The following is an 18,689-nucleotide window of genomic DNA, read 5'->3' as shown; positions in this document are numbered from 1 at the left end:
ACGGCTCTCGGGACCGGAGCGTGCGGTTACATGTATTTCTATGCAGCTGAACGCTCCGGTCCCGAGTGCCGGGTATTGAAGAGAGAGGCTCGCGTGAGTTTCTCGCATTGTACTCGCAAGTGTGACCCCGGCTGTAGTCATATGCTATGTAACTTGGCATCCTTGCTGTGGCCAGCAATTGTCTGCAGTGGTCACATGTTGAAAAAGGGATGTCACCGCTGCAGTCCTGTAGACAAGGACAAGGATCGTCAGGAAATAGCCGAGAGATGGAGTAGCAGGGGATGCAGCAAGTTAAAAAAGAGAAAAGGGACACTGTGTGGTAGAATAAGTGTAGGGACTGACATGTGGCTGATGGGAGTTGTGAAGGTGACAAGCAGAGATGAGCGAATATGTTCAGAAAACGATTGCTGAATCCGAATTCGCCATATACGTGCCATACTTGTACCATATTCGTGCTGAATTTATGTTTGACTATCATTTCCGAATATATTCACTCATCTGTACTCACATAGACTCCAACGGCGTTCGGCTATGTTCGGCAAATATTGCAAATACATTGTTTGTAATCCGAACTGAAAATAGAAAAATTCGCTCATCTTTACTCATAACTCCAATAGAAGCCAGTGTTAAATAAGTTGCTGCAGTCCGCCAGCAGGTAGAAGGATCCCTTCTTCTGCACACTGGTGGATATGGATTAGAGGATAGGTGTTTAAAGATGCCTGCGCTGCTGTAAAGGATGAAAGTCCAACACTCCAGGTACATGCAAGCAGTGTTATTACGCATTTCTGCCTCGATCCGAGCCCATTTTCAAATCAAACTACAGAACTTTGTAGCTCGATTTGAAAAAGGGATTGGTTCGAGCCAGAAAGGAGTAATAAAATATTTGCATGTACCTGGAGTGTCGGACTTTCATCCTTTACAGCAGCGCAGGCATCTTTAAACACCTATTATAATCTATATCTATTTTGTTGTTATAAAGCAGTTGCTGCCGGTCCCCCAATTTTTTTTATAAAAATTGATAATCCAGTTAATGGAGCTCAGTCAACATTATTATTGTCAAAGTAATGAAAGAATTGTACACCTGATATTTAAACTATTAAAAAGTTACAAAAAAGTTTCTTTTCTAAATAACTTGTCATATTATAAACATCACTTACAGAGTGACCAGGCCAAGATGGTGCTTTACACAAAGAGGCGTGGGAACCAGGAGACTTGGTTAACCTGCACAGATGGTCAAGCCACTCCTGGCAGTCCTGACTGTTATTGCAGTACACTGCAGTGCGTTCTATCATGTGACCTAAAAGACAAGATAATATAGCATTTAAAAAAAAAAAAGCAAACAAGAACAAACGATTGTTATATATAATGTGCTTTACCCATCCATTTGAAACAAACATATATGAAAAAAACAACAATATATGACCCTGAGGTCATATTACGCTACAAAATGTAAAATTCCCAGCATTTCACGTTCTATATCCCTAAAATAAAAACAAAAAACAAACACATCTTCAATAAACGATTAGCTCACCTGAGATCTCAAAAGCATTGCTGCACATGTCATTCTCCTCCAACTTAATTACTAACATGCCAATTAATGGTAATTTCCCCTTTAAAAATAGAAAAATAAATGTTAGACGAACATATCGGCAGATGATTGTGGTGTCTAATACTCTTTGAGGCTGAGCCATGAAATTGAAGGCAATTAGTGTGGGGGGGGGGGGGGGGGGGGGAGTTGAATTGCACCTATATGCAAGAAATGGGGAAAAAAGATTACTGTAATTAAGGGTATGATATGTCTAATAAGTTGCTACCCGAGCATGCTTGTCTGCTAACAGTGACAGCGATTTAGTTGGGTCATTTACATTGCAGTATTTCCTTCCATACTTTATACAGTTCTCACTCTAGTACAGGTTAATCCTGGTTTCATCTGTCCGCAGAGCAGTCTTGTCCCAGAACGGAGTGGCTTTTGTCTTAGTACAGTGTAATCGAGCTTTCCTGCTCTTCAGTGTTACCAGTGCTTTGCATCTTGAGATGATCCCTCTGGATTTACATCTCTGAAAGCCTCTCTTTATCACCGACTTTGACAATCATATATCCCCTTCTTTAGGCCAGGATCACACGTGTGCATGAGTCTGGCATCTCAATACGCGGCACTGCCGCCGGCTCTCGGACCGGAGTGTGCGGCTGCATAGAAATACATGTAGCCGCACACTCCAGTCCCGAGTGCCGGCGGCAGTGCCGCGTATTGAGATGCCAGACTCGTGCGAGTTTCTCGCATGTGTGATCCCGGCCTTAAGAGGATTCTTTACTGTGTCAGAGGAAACAATTCTGTAATCATCACTAAAGGAATAGTAAACTTGCTGCCACGTAGTACTCCATATTCATGAGCTCCATGTAACCCTGCCCCAACCACTGGTTGGCAGCTTTCTGCCTATGCACAGTGTACACTGGAAGCTGACAATCAGTTATACACAGCTCAGCATTCAGAGAACTGGTAGATGTGCATCAGATGAAAGTGATTTTTATCAAAATGACAGCAAGCAGCCCAGCAAGTGACACATCTCTGGAATCAGTCTCTGCTCCTACATCTTGCTGCTCTCAGATAAGGTAGCAAAAACTTGGTGACAGATTCCTTTTAAAAATAAGGGAAAAAATACTAATTATGTTTTCTTTCCCATCCTGTGACCAAATTAGTTGTAGTTTGAAGATCTTCAGGCCAGCACTTAACAGCCAAGATCTCTGCATTTACCACTCAAATTTGCTTTGCATTCATCGCCTTCACCAAATTTGACCAGGAAAGACAAATTGCAGAAAATGAAAAAGTTATCCAAAGCCTCCCATTGTCCTAAAAATAAGGTCTCCTATCTCTATCAATTCAATGTGTATTTTCTTTTGCTCACATACTAATCCTCTTCAATGTTGTGCTTTCATGCACTGTCAGCACAGTTTCTTCAGTGTTTTATGTCTTTCTCTTCCCATGTCTATGACTAAGATGTGATCTTTTATCACTATCCAGACTCACCTAAAATTGTTGGCTGCATTTCCTGCTTCTGCTTTTATACAACCTATGATAGTCATATGGGATTGGCTGAGCTATAACACATGACATCATAGCTGGAAGCCAGTATGGGGTCGTCTGTCTAGTAATGTCATCCTTCTCTGGCTAATGACATCTTTTAAAAAATATTAAATGGCTATGGCAATTTTAGGCAAATCATATACTGTTTAAATTTGCTAAGTTAATTGAATTCCTAAAAAATTGACAAAAATTAAATCTTTGCTGGACAAGCAGAAGACACCAGGGAGGCGTCTGTAGGAGGCCAGGAGAGATTTAATCAATGATGCCATCCTGTAGAGGAGACTGACATCCTGTCTACACTGCACTGGCGGTCAGACTGTGATGATATGACACTGCTGGCCATAAAGGGCTTAACATGTCTGACTGTAACTGAGCTGGGGTGAAACATAATATGCAGTGTAGCAAAAGAAGGTAGGCTAGGTTTAAATCCTAGCACTGCAGGGCTTGATTAGATGCACGTGACTAGCTTTAAGCAAGAACCAGGGCATGTGTTCACTAGTGGTGTGAGTCTGTTGATGGAGCAAAGTCAAGTGTGCTGCTGGTGAGCGACCAGCCAAAATGAGAGCTGTAGCTGAGAGAGAAACGTTATGTGGTCTGTCTCTGAATGGAGACTGCATGGTTCAGCTAGGAAAGCTGCGCAGTCTGTGTGCACAAAACAGTGTGGAAGCTTTAGCCTGTTAAGTGTGAAATGTGCCTGTACTTGAATACTTCAGTTTGGTGCTGGGAGCTGCTGGCGCTCATGCTGATGGGGATACAGATACTGGTGAGATTGTGCCTTTTCTGTGTATGAAGTGAGAAAGGACTGTAATCTGTACAGGTGAGTCCGCAGTGATATATGTGCCTTGCTAAATGAACTGCTTATTTGCTGCGATACCTTAGTACCCAGAAGAGGCTGTTTTTGGTTTTGAATCCCTTGGAGTTTTATGACCAAACCGCATTGCTTGTGTGAATGCTACCCAATGCCTTTACTGAGCGAGGGAATCCCTACAGCAGTAAGAATAAAGAATATAGCTGGTGATTTACTATAATGTGGCCTTAATAATATATTGGAGTATTACTTCATATTCAATGTGCATGTATAAGACTTTAGAAAACATTCTGGTCCTATTAAGGTGAGCCCTTTGGGAGACATTGCCCAGGTGCAGACCTATTAATATTTATGTGCGTATGAATGATTTAGCTTAATAGACCTTTGTGTGATCTGCAAAAAGAGGCAATTATGGGAAGTGACTACAAAGAATTACTAAATCTAGAATAAAAACGTTTTCTACAATACCTGATAAATAAAGCCGCTCATCCGTGGACTGGCAGACAGCACTACAAGGGCATTTGAAAACAACATAAAATACCGTTCTTCTTTATCCTTGATTAGAGAAGAAATATAACAAATAATCAGTGTCAGAGAAATGATCAGGAACGCGCCGAGGACAGAATACAAATCTTAACAAGAGGCTGGACATATTAGAAGGGTGCTTCAAACAAAGTACTGGCCTGACTGCAGTGAAACATGGCATTCAGCATGACAGGCACATGGATGCAGGGCTTCATCATCCTTCCGAGCACAGATGACACTTGAATCCCCATTAGCAGCACATTTAAAGCCCCTGAAACAGCTATTTTGGGGCATACCTGCATAAGTCTTGTCCCCCTGCTAAATAATATATATTTGAGCTAATAAACTTCTTTGTTTTTTGTTGTATAAACAATTCAGTGGGGTGAAAAATACAATCTCAGAGAAAAAGCTGAATCTCTGAGCCATGTTGTGAAATGTTCAGCCTGGCAATAGGCATCACTGTTTTTCCTACGTACCTCACTTGCTCCACATTGTACCATAACTTGAGACATATACAGGACACTTCCTAATGTCTTAATGTCTTCTCCTTCCCAACACTGGATGGGTTCGGAAAGGATTTGTAGCTCCAACTGCTTCCTTTTCCGCAAGTCCTGACACTGTGCCTGAAACATGCAAATGGCACAAATTTTCTAAAGCAACGGAATACAGATTATTATATCCACACAGAATATATGTTATCCCTATTTGTCATTGATTTTTGTCCACCACCCTGCCCTCATCTGCTCCTACATCTTTTTTGTTTTATTTGATCTGCACCCATGTGTAGTTTGTTGAGGGTAGAAGACATGCTACAAATATAAGTGCCGACAAACTAGATTGGCTGACTATCCAAACTCCCTCCAAATTTTCATAGCTAAGTGTGTATGGGGAGAGAGGGTTAAGCTACTGCCAACCTCCGGCGCTGGATTATCTCCAAGGAAGGTAAAAAAAAAGGAAGAAAAAAAAAAAATCAGCCTTTGAATTTTAACATGCGCAATATTCAGTCAGGTAAAAAAGCTGCATGTGCATGAGAGTTCTGAAATCTCATTGCTTTTGCTGGCAGGCTAAAAAGTTGCTATTTTTCTGCCTGAAAAAAATTCAAGCAAAAAATCACTGAAAAAAAAGCCACGGATGAATATATTCCTAAGCTACTGTATGTTCAAATGCGTTTTTGCTGTGATTTTTTTCTGCACCCAAAACTCACTCTCTGACTCTTGGCAATAAAATCGCTGCATTCAAATCTCCCTTTTTCAACTCTTTTGACTTGTTTTTTGTAGCTTTATTTGGATACATACTACATTTGTGTTTTGTCTACAGTACATGTTTAATAAAGTTCGTTTTATTCACCAAAAACGCTGTTGCATTTTTTTTTTTACTTTTTCATTGCTTTCTATGGGTGAGAAACACTGAAAGAATTGGCATGCTTCAGATTTGAAAGTCGATGCAATTCTTAAATTCTCATTATATCATCAACTCATCCACATCATAAGCTCTGCACTACATTGTTTCGTCTGGTGCTTCGCGACATTCTGGAGTTACTACCGTGAGACCAGCACATAATAAAGCATAGCAGTGAACAGGACATTCGTGGCCAAAGTTTTGAGACTGACACAAATTTTAGTTTTCTTAAATGTCACTGTTTCAGTGCTTCTATGATGTTTCTATGGTCACTGAAGTACGATTATCAGCATTTCAAGACAGTCTCCATCATGTTGGAAAAAAAAAAATTCACCACCAAATTGCTCCTGGATCATTGTGAAAAGTTGCTCATCAGGATGTTTAGATCCCATTCTTTACTCAAGGCATTGTTTTTAGGCAAAATTTTTTAGTGAGCACCCTTCATGGATAAAAAGCATCGTCCCACTCCTGCCACCGCCAGCTTCCTGCAGCAGTTACCCTGCGTACTGGGACCCCGCTCCACTGTAACCGCTTCCCGCTACCGTAAAAGCGGACTATAACATGCACCACTATTTTACTAAACACATTTTTTTCCTATTTTCCTCCACCCCGCTCCACCACAGTGCTGCAGCCCCTCACCTCTCCGGTAAGCAACATTCGAATTATAAAATCAAATTTTTTTTGGGGGGGAAAGTGCGTCTTATAATCTGAAAACATACGGTACATCAAAGACAAAACTGACTTTCTTCGACTGCAGAGGACTGGGGTAAAATTATTTTTTCTCGGATGAGGCTCCCTTTAGATTGTTTGGGACATCTTGAAGAATGATTGACCAGAGAAGAAAAGATGAGCGCAACCAGGAGTCATCTGTCCTGCCAACAGTCAAGCATTCTGACACCATTCATGTGTGGGGTCTTTCTATTTGTGGCATCAGATGACTCACAATTTTCCTGAAGAGAATTGCCACTAATAAATGAGGATATCTAAACATCCTCCAAGAGCAACGTCTCCCAGTAATCCAAGAGCACAAAGTGATGAACAATGTTTTTCCAGCATGATGGACCAACATGTCACAAGGCAAAAGTGAAAGCTAAGTGACTTGGTGAACAAAACATTCAAATTGTTGGTCCTTGCCCAGGAAACTCCCCAGATATCAATACCATTGAGAATCTGTAGTCAATCCTCAAAAAGTGGGAGGACTAACAAAAAAAGCTTAGAAATTGTGATAAATTTCAAGCACCAAATAGGTAAAAATGGGTGGTCATCAGTCACGATTTGGCCCAGAAGCTGATATCCAGAGCAAAGTGCAAAAATCTTAAGAAATAAGGATCAACACTGTAATTACTGAGTCTTGGCATAAACTTGATGTATTTGTCATAAAAGTTTAAAATGTTATGAAATGCTCATTATTATATTTCAGTAACTATAAAAACATCTGACTACAAGATCTAAAAACACTGAAGCAACAAACTTTGTGAAAACCAACAATTGTGTCAGTCTTAAAACGTTTGGCCACGACAGAATGTCTCCACTTTTCTATAGTGACCTTGGAATAACATTGATAACGATGAGAACCTGAAATACATTGCATCACTTATCTTGCATTACCCCAAGTTACAGCCTGTATTAATGTCCACTGCTGTAGCCGTCAGAGCTGAAATCTCCAGTGTTTGACTACAACTTAGTCTGGTGATTTTCATTTTGCTGATTGCATTCTTTATACTAATTATATTGGTGGTCTCAGTGAAGCTTTTAAGGTTTATCAGCAAGACTGTTGATGGCTTCTAGTAGCTGCTAAAGAAACTGTGACAGATCAAAAAGTAGAAACTCCCCCCAAAAAATTAAGTTAACTCCAATTCCAGTTATTTTACTCCTTAAAGAGCGCCTATCACTTGCCATATGTAGATATAGTTGTCTGTTTTTTGCTTGTTGTCGATGTAGCTGTTCTCCTGAATCTGGCATTGTTTTTCAATAGTTTTTGAGCCTCTCCATTCCTGAGATATGGCCTCGTCTTCCCTGTATGAAAATGTAGTCTTTTTAGTCAAGTGGACGTAGTCCTCAACTCTTTTGCTGTGGGCATCTCCTCAAGGACCACACCCACATGTCTAAACAGACTGGATGTATAGATAGGGAAGAGGGGGCCATATCTCGGGATCGGAGAGGCATAGGAACAAAAGAAAAGCAACATCGGATTCAGGGGAACAGCAGCATTTACAAGGGGTTAGAAAAGCACAAATTTATTCGAAGTGACAGCTCCTTTTTAAAAGTCATGGTCTGTAATTAAAAAGGTGAAAATCCAGCTTTCCCACATGCGTAGTGACAACCCAGCCATGTCACACAGCCATATAGGAACTAAGGAATGTTTAAGCATGTGTCCCTTAAATGGGTCTAAAAATACTTGATAATGAGTTCTGTAAGATCCTGGGGCGTAACTATAGGGGGAGGCACAGACTATGGTCATGCTTGGACACCAACGGTGCCCAATAGATCCCCATGCCCCATATGTTGAAATCAGTACTGTAAATGATGCATTACAATTGAGTGACACAATACAGATTTTGCCTTCGGAGCTCAGATGCTTTAAGTTACCCCTCTAGTGGCAACACCGGCTGACACATAACCTGATCACAAATATTAATACATACTATTGGGAAAATATTAAATTGCATGCAAACTAAGCAGTTTGTTGGTTTCTAGCCCTACAGGAAAACCCAGAGAGGTGCCAATCGCATCTGAATGTGTAGTAGATTATCACAGAAGCGCAAGTCTCTCCGCTTCTTTATCTGATCATCACACTTTCCAGCACTCCCATTTTCTGAGAAACACACTTGTCCTGTGAACACAAGACAAAGCAGAGACGTTGCGGTTTTTAACACTAGAAAACCCAACCTGACGGGGAAACAGCAACTCTTCATAGAAGGGGCAATCCCACTAAATGTTACCTAGCACTGAATTTGCCAATTTCAGAATTTCACGTATTTAGAAAATGTAAATGTCATTTTAAGAATTTCTAAAATAAGAGTAGTTTTATTTCAAGGATGGATACAATCACATATAAAAAAAATGCACATAAATGTACACAAGTACTGCAAATAGAAGTGTGAAGCCAATGGCATATGACATATGAGATAGAATAAACTAACAAACCAGCAGCCTCTCTTCCTGTAGTCAAACATATAATACATGGAAAGTCATTCTCTTAAAAGGGTGGTCTAACAAATAAAGTAATTTGCATCCTTAAACGCTATCTTTTTATTGCCATAATCTAAACTAATTTCTAATATAATTGAATTAAAAAATCCCCAACTGCACTATCTTACTGCTTTTCGCTATTTTTATTCTACTTCATTTTTGATGGCCCTTCGTTAGAGAAATCCAGTGCATACTCGGATACACTAACGAAGCGTCACCAGGAGGAAGAGGTCACTGCCACAGCCTCTGCCCCCATCCTGAAGCGAAGCGTTATCAGGGATGCTCATTTCAGGGGCTTGGATAGTCCCAGCTCTGTTACTTTGTGATGTGCACAAAGACAGGACGCTCTCTCGCTGGCTCAGATCAGCAATAATAAGCCGTCAACTGAGCACACTGTCAGGGTGTGTTCTAAGACTATCCGGTGTGCAGAGACCAGCGCTGCCTCAACAAATAATAAAACCTCATCTTGTGTCAGCCGACCTCAATATAGATGGAGCAGAGTAGGGCCAAGACCCAACTGTTCAGACACCTGCTCATCGGAAGCTATATGGATGAAATGAATAGTTAAAAAAGCAAGGCCATGCCGCACCCAGTATTAAAACCTTACTAGAGATGGGACCATCCCAATTGGGTACACCTTGTCGTGGTCGGATGGCCTTTACACTTTTTTGATCAAAATAGTAGAACTAAGTACTCCATCATATCTATATGTACTATTACTATTTACTTACTACAGGGTATATGCTCATTTACTGTTTTTTCTTGGGTTTTTCCTTTACTGGGGGCAACATGGTGGCAAACACTAGTATGGGGACACTGTGGCAGTTTTGAGGCATTGCAGGTATCTTTTTAATGGGTAAGACTACATTAAGGACAAGAGAAATAAACCAGCTCACCTATAATGCATTAGTTGAACTTCGGGAGCACGGACCCGCTGTATCCAAACGTGTAAAGTCTAGTGATCAGCGAATATATTCGTTACTCGAGATTTCCCGAGCACGCTTGGGTGTCCTCCGAGTATTTTTTAGTGCTTGGAGATTTAGTTTTTGTTGCCGCAGCTGAATGATTTACATCTGATAGCCAGCATAAGTACATGTGGGGGTCAGGGGCAGATTATAATAGGGTCAATCTGGGCGGTAGCCCAAGGCCCAGTGGTGTGGGGCGGACCCTGGGCTACCGCTCAGATTGCCCGCCGCCATCAGGGCACTACTGCCCTGACTGGTGTATGGGCCCGGTGGGCAGAGGGGGCCCGCATCGGGCCCCGTCTCATTTGCTCACCGGGCCCCTACCGGCGCTGTGGCAGTTAAACGCTATTGATGTGCGGGCGCGCGCCCGAACGACGCTGGCGTCTGATGTCATTGTCAGTCGCCGGCGAGTGCGCGCTTCAGCTACGAGGAGAGAGCTTCGCCGAAAGAGCGCAGACAGGTGAGGAGAACTCTTTTTTTTTTTTTTTATTGCGAACGGCAATCCGGGGGCCCGGGCCAGTATGCTGGACACTGGGGGCAGAGATGCTGGACACACTGGGGGCAATATGCTGGACACACTGGGGGCAATATGCTGGAGACACTGGGGCAGATTGCTGGACAAATGGGGGGCAGAATGCAGATCACACTGGGGGCAGGATGCTGGACACACTGGGGGCAATATGCTGGAGACACTGGGGCAGAATGCTGGACACACTGGGGGCAATATGCTGGACACACTGGGGGCAATATGCTGGACACACTGGGGGCAATATACTGGACACACTGGGGCAGAGATGCTGGACATGCTGGGGGTAATATGCTGGAGACACTGGGGGCAATATGCTGGAGACACTGGGGGAAATATGCTAGAGACACTGGGGCAGATTGCTGGACACACTGGGGGCAATATGCTGGAGACACTGGGGCAGAATGCTGGACAAACTGGGGGCAATATGCTGGACACACTGGGGGCAATATGCTGGAGACACTGGGGCAGATTGCTGGACACACTGGGGGCAATATGCTGGATAAACTGGGGGCAATATGCTGGATACACTGGGGGCAGGATCCTGGACACACTGGGGGCAGGATGCTGGAGACACTGAGGCAGAATGCTGGACAAACTGGGGGCAATATGCTGGACACACTGGGGGCAATATGCTGGACATACTGGGGCAATATGCTGGACATACTGGGGCAATATGCTGAACAGACTAGGGGCAATATGCTGGAGACACTGGGGCAGATTGCTGGACACACTGGGGGCAATATACTGGAGACACTGGGGCAGATTGCTGGACACACTGGGGGCAATATGCTGGACACACTGGGGCAGGATGCTGGACACACTGGGGGCAGGATACTGGACACATTGGGGGCAGGATACTGGACACATTGGGGGCAGGATACTGGACACATTGGGGGCAGGATACTGGACACATTGGGGGCAGGATACTGGACACATTGGGGGCAGGATACTGGACACATTGGGGGCAGGATACTGGACACATTGGGGGCAGGATACTGGACACATTGGGGGCAGGATACTGGACACATTGGGGGCAGGATACTGGACACATTGGGGGCAGGATACTGGACACATTGGGGGCAGGATACTGGACACATTGGGGGCAGGATACTGGACACATTGGGGGCAGGATACTGGACACATTGGGGGCAGAGATGCTGGACATTGGGGGCAGAGATGCTGGACATTGGGGGCAGAGATGCTGGACATTGGGGGCAGAGATGCTGGACACACTGGGGGCAGGATACTGGACATTGGGGGCAGAGATGCTGGACATTGGAGGCAGGATGCTGGACATTGGAGGCAGGATGCTGGACATTGGGTCAGAGATGCTGGACACATTGGGGGCAGAGATCCTGGACATTGGGGGCAGAGATGCTGGAAATTGGGGGCAGAGATGCTGGACATTGGGGGCAGAGATGCTGGACATTGGGGGCAGAGATGCTGGACATTGGGGGCAGAGATGCTGGACATTGGGGGCAGAGATGCTGGACATTGGGGGCAGAGATGCTGGACACTGGGGGCAGAGATGCTGGACACTGGTGGCAGAGATGCTGGACACACTGGGGGCAGGATACTGGACACACTGGGGGCAGGATACTGGACATTGGGGGCAGAGATGCTGGACATTGGGGGCAGAGATGCTGGACATTGGGGGCAGAGATGATGGACATTGGAGGCAGGATGCTGGACATTGGGTCAGAGATGCTGGACACTGGGGGCAGAGATGCTGGACACTGGGGGCAGAGATGCTGGACACTGGGGGCAGAGATGCTGGACACATTGGGGGCAGAGATGCTGGACATTGGGGGCAGAGATGCTGGACATTGGGGGCAGAGATGCTGGACATTGGGGGCAGAGATGCTGGACATTGGGGGCAGAGATGCTGGACATTGGGGGCAGAGATGCTGGACATTGGGTCAGAGATGCTGGACATTGGGTCAGAGATGCTGGACACTGGGGGCAGAGATGCTGGACACACTGGGGGCAGGATACTGAACACATTGGGGGCAGAGATGCTGGACATTGGGGGCAGAGAAGCTGGACATTGGGGGCTAAGATGCTGGACATTGGGGGCAGAGATGCTGGACACACTGGGGGCAGGACTGGAGACAGATGGGGCAGGATTGGAGACATGGGCAGAATGTAGATACGGGACATGATTGGAGACACGGGGCAGAATGAAAGACATGGGGCAGGATTGGAGACAGATCGTGCAGGATCATGGGGCATGATGGATACGATGGAGACTGATGGGGCAGGATGGGGAGATCATATGGGGCAGAATGGATACTGTCATGATCTCAATGGCAAGAGAACATAGCATCAGCATATATAGGAACTAGCTCTTGGAAGATGGAAACTGAGCTGACCATGAACTAAACCTAACGCACAACTAGCAGTGGCCGGGTAGCATGCCTACGTTGATTCTAGATATATATATAAACGCCGTGTGCACAGCTGTATTTTCGGTGCAGAGACTAGGTTCCCAAACCATACAGTGTACAATAAAAAAGTCTCGCACTCAACTTAAATCTTTTAGTTTGATAAATTTAATGGTATTGGAGTAGCACTGGATAACGTTTCAGCCCTTAACGAGCTTTCATCAGTCACTACAATATTCAAAATAACAATTATACAGTGTGTAAACCAAAACAAATACATAAAAAAACAAAAGTATATACATAATTTCAAATAGCCAAATATGCAAAAAATATATATCATGGATACAGTATTGCAGTGGATATACGCATATACATACTAGTCCGACACTTCATTAACTCTAAGGATACACATACCGTGCTGTGCCTTTTAGTGTGTGTTAACCATATCTTGGTTAGAATACAGATCATAGATTGTGCCTAATGGAGCATAAGAAGAGGACAGAAATGTGTCTTAGTATAGCAGGGGCTGTAGGTGTTGTAGCCCAAATAGAATGGAGTGAATACTCACAGTAAATGGCTGCCTAGTGGTAACGTGGTATATATTGGTGGTATGCAAAGTGCTTAGGAGCTGAAATTGAAAATAACAGAGGAGGAGAAAGATTCATGTAGATTTATTGTATATTTATATTGGGTCTATGCTCCGTAATCATCCCTTTTAAAAGTTATTACCTCATACATGTCATATATGTCGTCAGAGGAAATAGCCTCACTGGGGAGGGCCCGCACTTTGGTAAAGGCTATAAGAAATGTGATAAAGAGGATTATCTGTATATATGGAATAACTTACAAATGCTGTGTGACAGCGTATCAGGTCATACCTGGAGGGGAGTTGCCGGCATAGAAACGGGGGCTAGGGGGAATGCAATAACATCCATCAGTCTCAATAAGGCTAGATGTATACGTAACGCTAGAGCGTGTCAGAACATACCTGGAGAGGAGCCGCCTCATGTATCAGTTACCCTCACAGACGCGGTATCCGCCGCTAGTCTGTGGAGTATGTGGAGTGCGCGCTATTTAAATACCGCTCATGCGCCGTGTTAGGGCGCCTGGACCGGATGTGACGTTCTAGCGTCCGGAAATGCATGGCCGTGCGTTTCACCTTGTGGATGTGCGTTCCACTGTGACTGCGTTATAGCGTTGCCCTTTGTAAAAGTATATCTAATGTGTGTAGGCACGTTGTAAGTAAAGACCCTGGCTGTGGGCATATGTAGTATGTGTTTTTATTTGAAAAGTATAATTATTGCTCGGGGATGGGAGGGGACATGGAGTAGGAGGAGCAAGGGGGAGGAGTATAGGATAAACAGGAGTGGGCATCCACTGGGATAGATAGACTGAAAAGTACAAGGTGTCATACGTAATGTACTTAAAGGTGACTGTGGGATATTGAACGTGATGTGTGCATGCTGTGCGGTACCTCGTGGTCTATAGGAATGGACTTATGAGAGTGGTAAAAAGTCCGTGACCGAGGTGCTGTGCACATAAGAACATGTATCCGTGGTGAAGGGTGGCACGACAGGTGGTGCTGGTTCTGGTGATCGTTCGTGATGTGCCAATCATCATTAATACAGACGGCTCTAAAAGACAAAAATATCAATCAGTATTGTCAAATATATTATACATGATATTCGCATTAATGAATAACAGGAATTCGGTACCGTGAGCCCTGTCGTTATGTGAATGCTGACAATTCATATTCCCTATTCAGTCCTTTAGGTGATAGTGTATCCAACGTGTGGATCCAGTATGCCTCACGTTTCTTAAGCATTAGTATTCTGTTGCCCCCCCTGCGTTGCTTAGGGACTTGCTCCAGAACCTGAAATTTCAACTGTGCGATATTGTGTTTTAATGCATGAAAGTGATGGGGTAGTGGTAGCAGGAGATTATTGCAGCGGATGGTGGATTTATGTTTAGACACTCGATCCCTAATCGGTTGTGATGTTTCCCCCACATATAGTAGTCCGCATGGGCATTTTATCACATATATCACATAGGCGGAGTCACACGTGAAGTATCCTCTGATTTTAAATTCCTTTCCAGAATGTGGGTGTCTGACAACATTCCCCTTCTGGACATTGTTGCATTGGATACAATGCAGGCAGGGGAAAGTACCTTCCCTCGGTATGCCTAGGAAACTTTGCCTTGTGGTGGTGTTTGTGCCAACATCTGCTTTCACTAGATTATCCCGCAGGCTAGGGGCTCTTTTAAAGCATGGAAGGAAGGGGTTTTGAAATTCCTTAACATTCGGGTAGGCTGTTGAGAGGATTGACCAATTACCGCGGATGGCCCTATGTAGTCTGTACATGAAGGGATGAAACGAATGCACAAAAGGGATTCGTGAAGTGGTGTTTGTCTTGGGTCTATTGGTGGTGATCTTTGATTCCTCAAGGAGGGATGAGGGGTAACCTCTAGCTATGAATTTTTGGGTCATCTCTTGTGTGCGTCGTTCCCTGATGTCAATATCGGACACAATACGTCGTACCCTCTGATATTGTGCCTTAGGTATGGATCTTTTGGTGGACGGAGGGTGGAGACTCCGAAAGTGTAGAAGACTGTTGCGGTCAGTGTTCTTGCAATAGAGATCCGTGCTTAATAGACCGCTCGAGTCTTTCACCACAAGTGTGTCTAAGAAATTCATGTTCCACAGGTCATAACTCATGGTAAAGGAAATGCCAGGCCAAGAGGTGTTTAAAAATGCCAGGAAAGTTTGGAGCGACTCTTCTGAACCCTGCCATATGCAGAAGATGTCGTCTATATATCTTTTCCACACAATAACGTTATCCCTGAATAGAGTGCTGAGGTAGATGATACTCTCCTCAAACTGGACCATATATGCATTTGCATATGGAGGTGCTGCGTGTGACCCCATCGCGGTCCCCCGTTTTTGCAAGTAAAATGTATCTTGGAATAGAAAAAAATTGGATGTGAGGATGATCCTGAGGAGGTCAATGCATAGTGATATTTGATCTATGTCCCTATCTGTATCTTCAAGGAGGTGGCGTACCGAAAGTATACCCTCTTCATGGGGGATGGAGGTGTACAGGTCCCTTACATCGAGGGTTACTAAGAGGGCATCCACAGGGATGGTTTTTATCTCACCAATAAGGTGTAGAAAGGAGCCGGTATCTAACAAGAATGATTTGGACTTTTGTATAAGTGGGGTAAGTATCCGCTCGATGTACCTTGCTATGGGAGATAGTAGTGAGTCCGTGGAGGCCACTATGGGTCTCCCCGGTGGGTTCTCCAGGTTCTTGTGAACCTTCGGTAGGGTATAGAAGACGGGTATGATGGGATTGGAGTTTAGGAGAAAATTACATGTTTTCTGGTCTAGGACTCCTAGATCGGTATATTTGAGGAGTATGGTCTCGATCTTGTGGCGTATGTCAGGTGAGGGATCCCTGTCTAATGCCTGGTAGATGGAGTTGTCACTCAGTTGTCGCATTATCTCGGACAGGTATTTGGACCTGTCCATGATCACAAGTGCCCCGCCCTTGTCCGCTGGTTTCATTATAATGGACCTATCACCCTGGAGGTTTCTAAGAGAATGTCTTTCCTCAGTGGTTAGGTTTGGGGGATAGAATAGATTTCCCCTCTCAATGTCCTCTTTAAGGGATGTGAATGAGTCCTTAATGAAACCAATAAAGGTTTCAACTGCGTGAGAGCAATGTGGGGGTTTAAAGTGGCTTTTGTTTCGTAGGCCCAAACTAGATGCAGATAATAATTTAGGATTAGACTCAATGGGAACCATATCCGTAACCTGAGGCACGGTAGAAAAATGTGCTTTCAATCTAATTAGACGGAAGAATCTCTGCAGATCCATGTCTAAATCGAAGGTACGGCATCGATACGATGGACAGAATGATAGTCCTTTTTGTAGGAGTGAGTGTTCTGCCACACTCAGAGTCCGGGAGGAAATATTAATAACTAAATTGTCCATACCTTCGACCGGGTGGTTCTGTAGGTATCCTGATTCCTCCTTGCGTTTCCGTCCCCGTCTCGTCTTCTTGTGGGGTAGCGACGTGGTCCTAAAAAAGGAAGAGTAGACATAGTGGTAGATGGTCCAGATTCGTGTTCGGACCCCGAGGTAGATGGATCTGAGGACATTGGACGTGTATTCATGCGTCGGGGATTCTCCTGCCATCTGTAGACTTTGTTGTTCTTATAGTCCTCTGCGTCTCTTGCAAATTTATTACGTTTCCTGACCTCGATGTCCCTTTTGTGTCTGGTGATCCGTTCCTGGATTTCGGTCTTGAGGGTGGATAGCTCCTCCGGTGTACCTGTCGCAGACAACTGTAATTCAATAGCCTTGATCTTTTCAGTACTGTCAGTTATAGCGCGTTGGAGGTATTCTACTGTCAGGGTGATTAGGTCTAGGGAACACTTATTTAAGATGTGCTCAAATCTAGTACAGAAGTCAGGTGAGTCCTTAAATAGTGTGGGGCGCAGAGGAACCCGTAGTCCTCTTGGAATTCTTTGTACTCTTATATATTCTGACAGAGTGGCACAATGGAGTTCAAAGTTGGTTTGAGATCTGAGTTCAGTGCTACTCCAATACCATTAAATTTATCAAACTAAAAGATTTAAGTTGAGTGCGAGACTTTTTTATTGTACGTTGATTCTAGATGCCCAGCACCAGCCGGAGGACTAAATAAAGCTAGCAGAGGAAAATATTAGTCCTAGCTCACCTCTAGAGAAATACCCCGAAAGGAGACAGAGGCCCCCCACATGTATTGGCGGTGAGTTAAGATGAAATAACAAACGTAGTATGAAAATAGGTTTAGCAAATTTGAGGTCCACTTACTACATAGCAGAAGACAGAAAGGACACTTTCATGGTCAGCTGAAAACCCTATCAAAACACCATCCAGAAATTACTTTAAGACTCTGGCATTAACTCATAACACCAGAGTGGCAATTCCTGTTCACAAGAGCTTTCCAGACACAGTAACGAAACTACAGCTGTGAACTGGAACAAAAATGCAAAAACAAACATGGACAAGAGTCCAACTTATCTAGTAGTTGTCTAGGAGCAGGAACAAGCACAGAGAGGCTTCTGATAACATTGTTGACCGGCAAGCAACTAACAGAACAGCAAGGTTATATAGCGACTCCCACATCCTGATGGGAACAGGTGAACAGAGAAGATGAAGACACCAGTTCAATTCCACCAGTAGCCACCGGGGGAGCCCAGAATCCAAATTCACAACAGTACCCCCCCCTCAAGGAGGGGGCACCGAACTCTCAACAGAACCACCAGGGCGATCAGGATGGGCCCTATGAAAGGCACGAACCAGATCAGAGGCATGAACATCAGATGCATTAACCCAAGAATTATCCTCCTGGCCGTATCCCTTCCACTTGACCAGATACTGGAGTCTCCGTCTGGAAACACGAGAGTCTAAGATTTTCTCCACAACGTACTCCAACTCACCCTCAACCAACACCAGAGCAGGAGGCTCAACGGAAGGCACAACCGGTACCTCATACCTGCGCAATAATGACCGATGAAAAACGTTATGAATAGAAAAGGATGCAGGGAGGTCCAAACGGAAGGAAACAGGGTTAAGAATCTCCAATATCTTATACGGGCCGATAAACCGAGGCTTAAACTTAGGAGAAGAGACCCTCATAGGGACAAAACGAGAAGACAACCACACCAAATCCCCAACACAAAGCCGAGGACCAACACGACGGTGGCGGTTGGCAAAAAGCTGAGTCTTCTCCTGGGACAACCTCAAATTGTCCACCAC

The 18,689-nt window shown here is 44.4% G+C and overlaps 1 protein-coding gene across 4 annotated transcripts in view; it reads right to left on the bottom strand.

The window, feature by feature from the left end:
* The window catches only part of ARHGEF6 (Rac/Cdc42 guanine nucleotide exchange factor 6), a 153,030-nt gene that overhangs the window by 26,958 nt on the left and 107,383 nt on the right, over positions 1-18,689 (bottom strand). For all 4 annotated transcript variants that reach the window (XM_077285275.1, XM_077285277.1, XM_077285279.1 and 1 more), the window contains exons 12-15: positions 4,892-5,038; positions 4,359-4,445; positions 1,532-1,610; positions 1,158-1,297 (exon numbers count right to left, since the gene is read on the bottom strand). In XM_077285275.1, coding sequence (XP_077141390.1) covers positions 1,158-1,297; positions 1,532-1,610; positions 4,359-4,445; positions 4,892-5,038 — 453 coding nt within the window. The remainder of the gene's footprint in view (positions 1-1,157; positions 1,298-1,531; positions 1,611-4,358; positions 4,446-4,891; positions 5,039-18,689) is intronic.

Source organism: Ranitomeya variabilis, chromosome 2, assembly GCF_051348905.1.
Source record: "Ranitomeya variabilis isolate aRanVar5 chromosome 2, aRanVar5.hap1, whole genome shotgun sequence".
In the NCBI taxonomy this organism is placed as follows: domain Eukaryota; kingdom Metazoa; phylum Chordata; class Amphibia; order Anura; family Dendrobatidae; genus Ranitomeya; species Ranitomeya variabilis.
The sequence above is the reverse complement of the archived record's forward strand: the minus strand, read 5'-3'. Positions and strand labels throughout refer to the sequence as shown.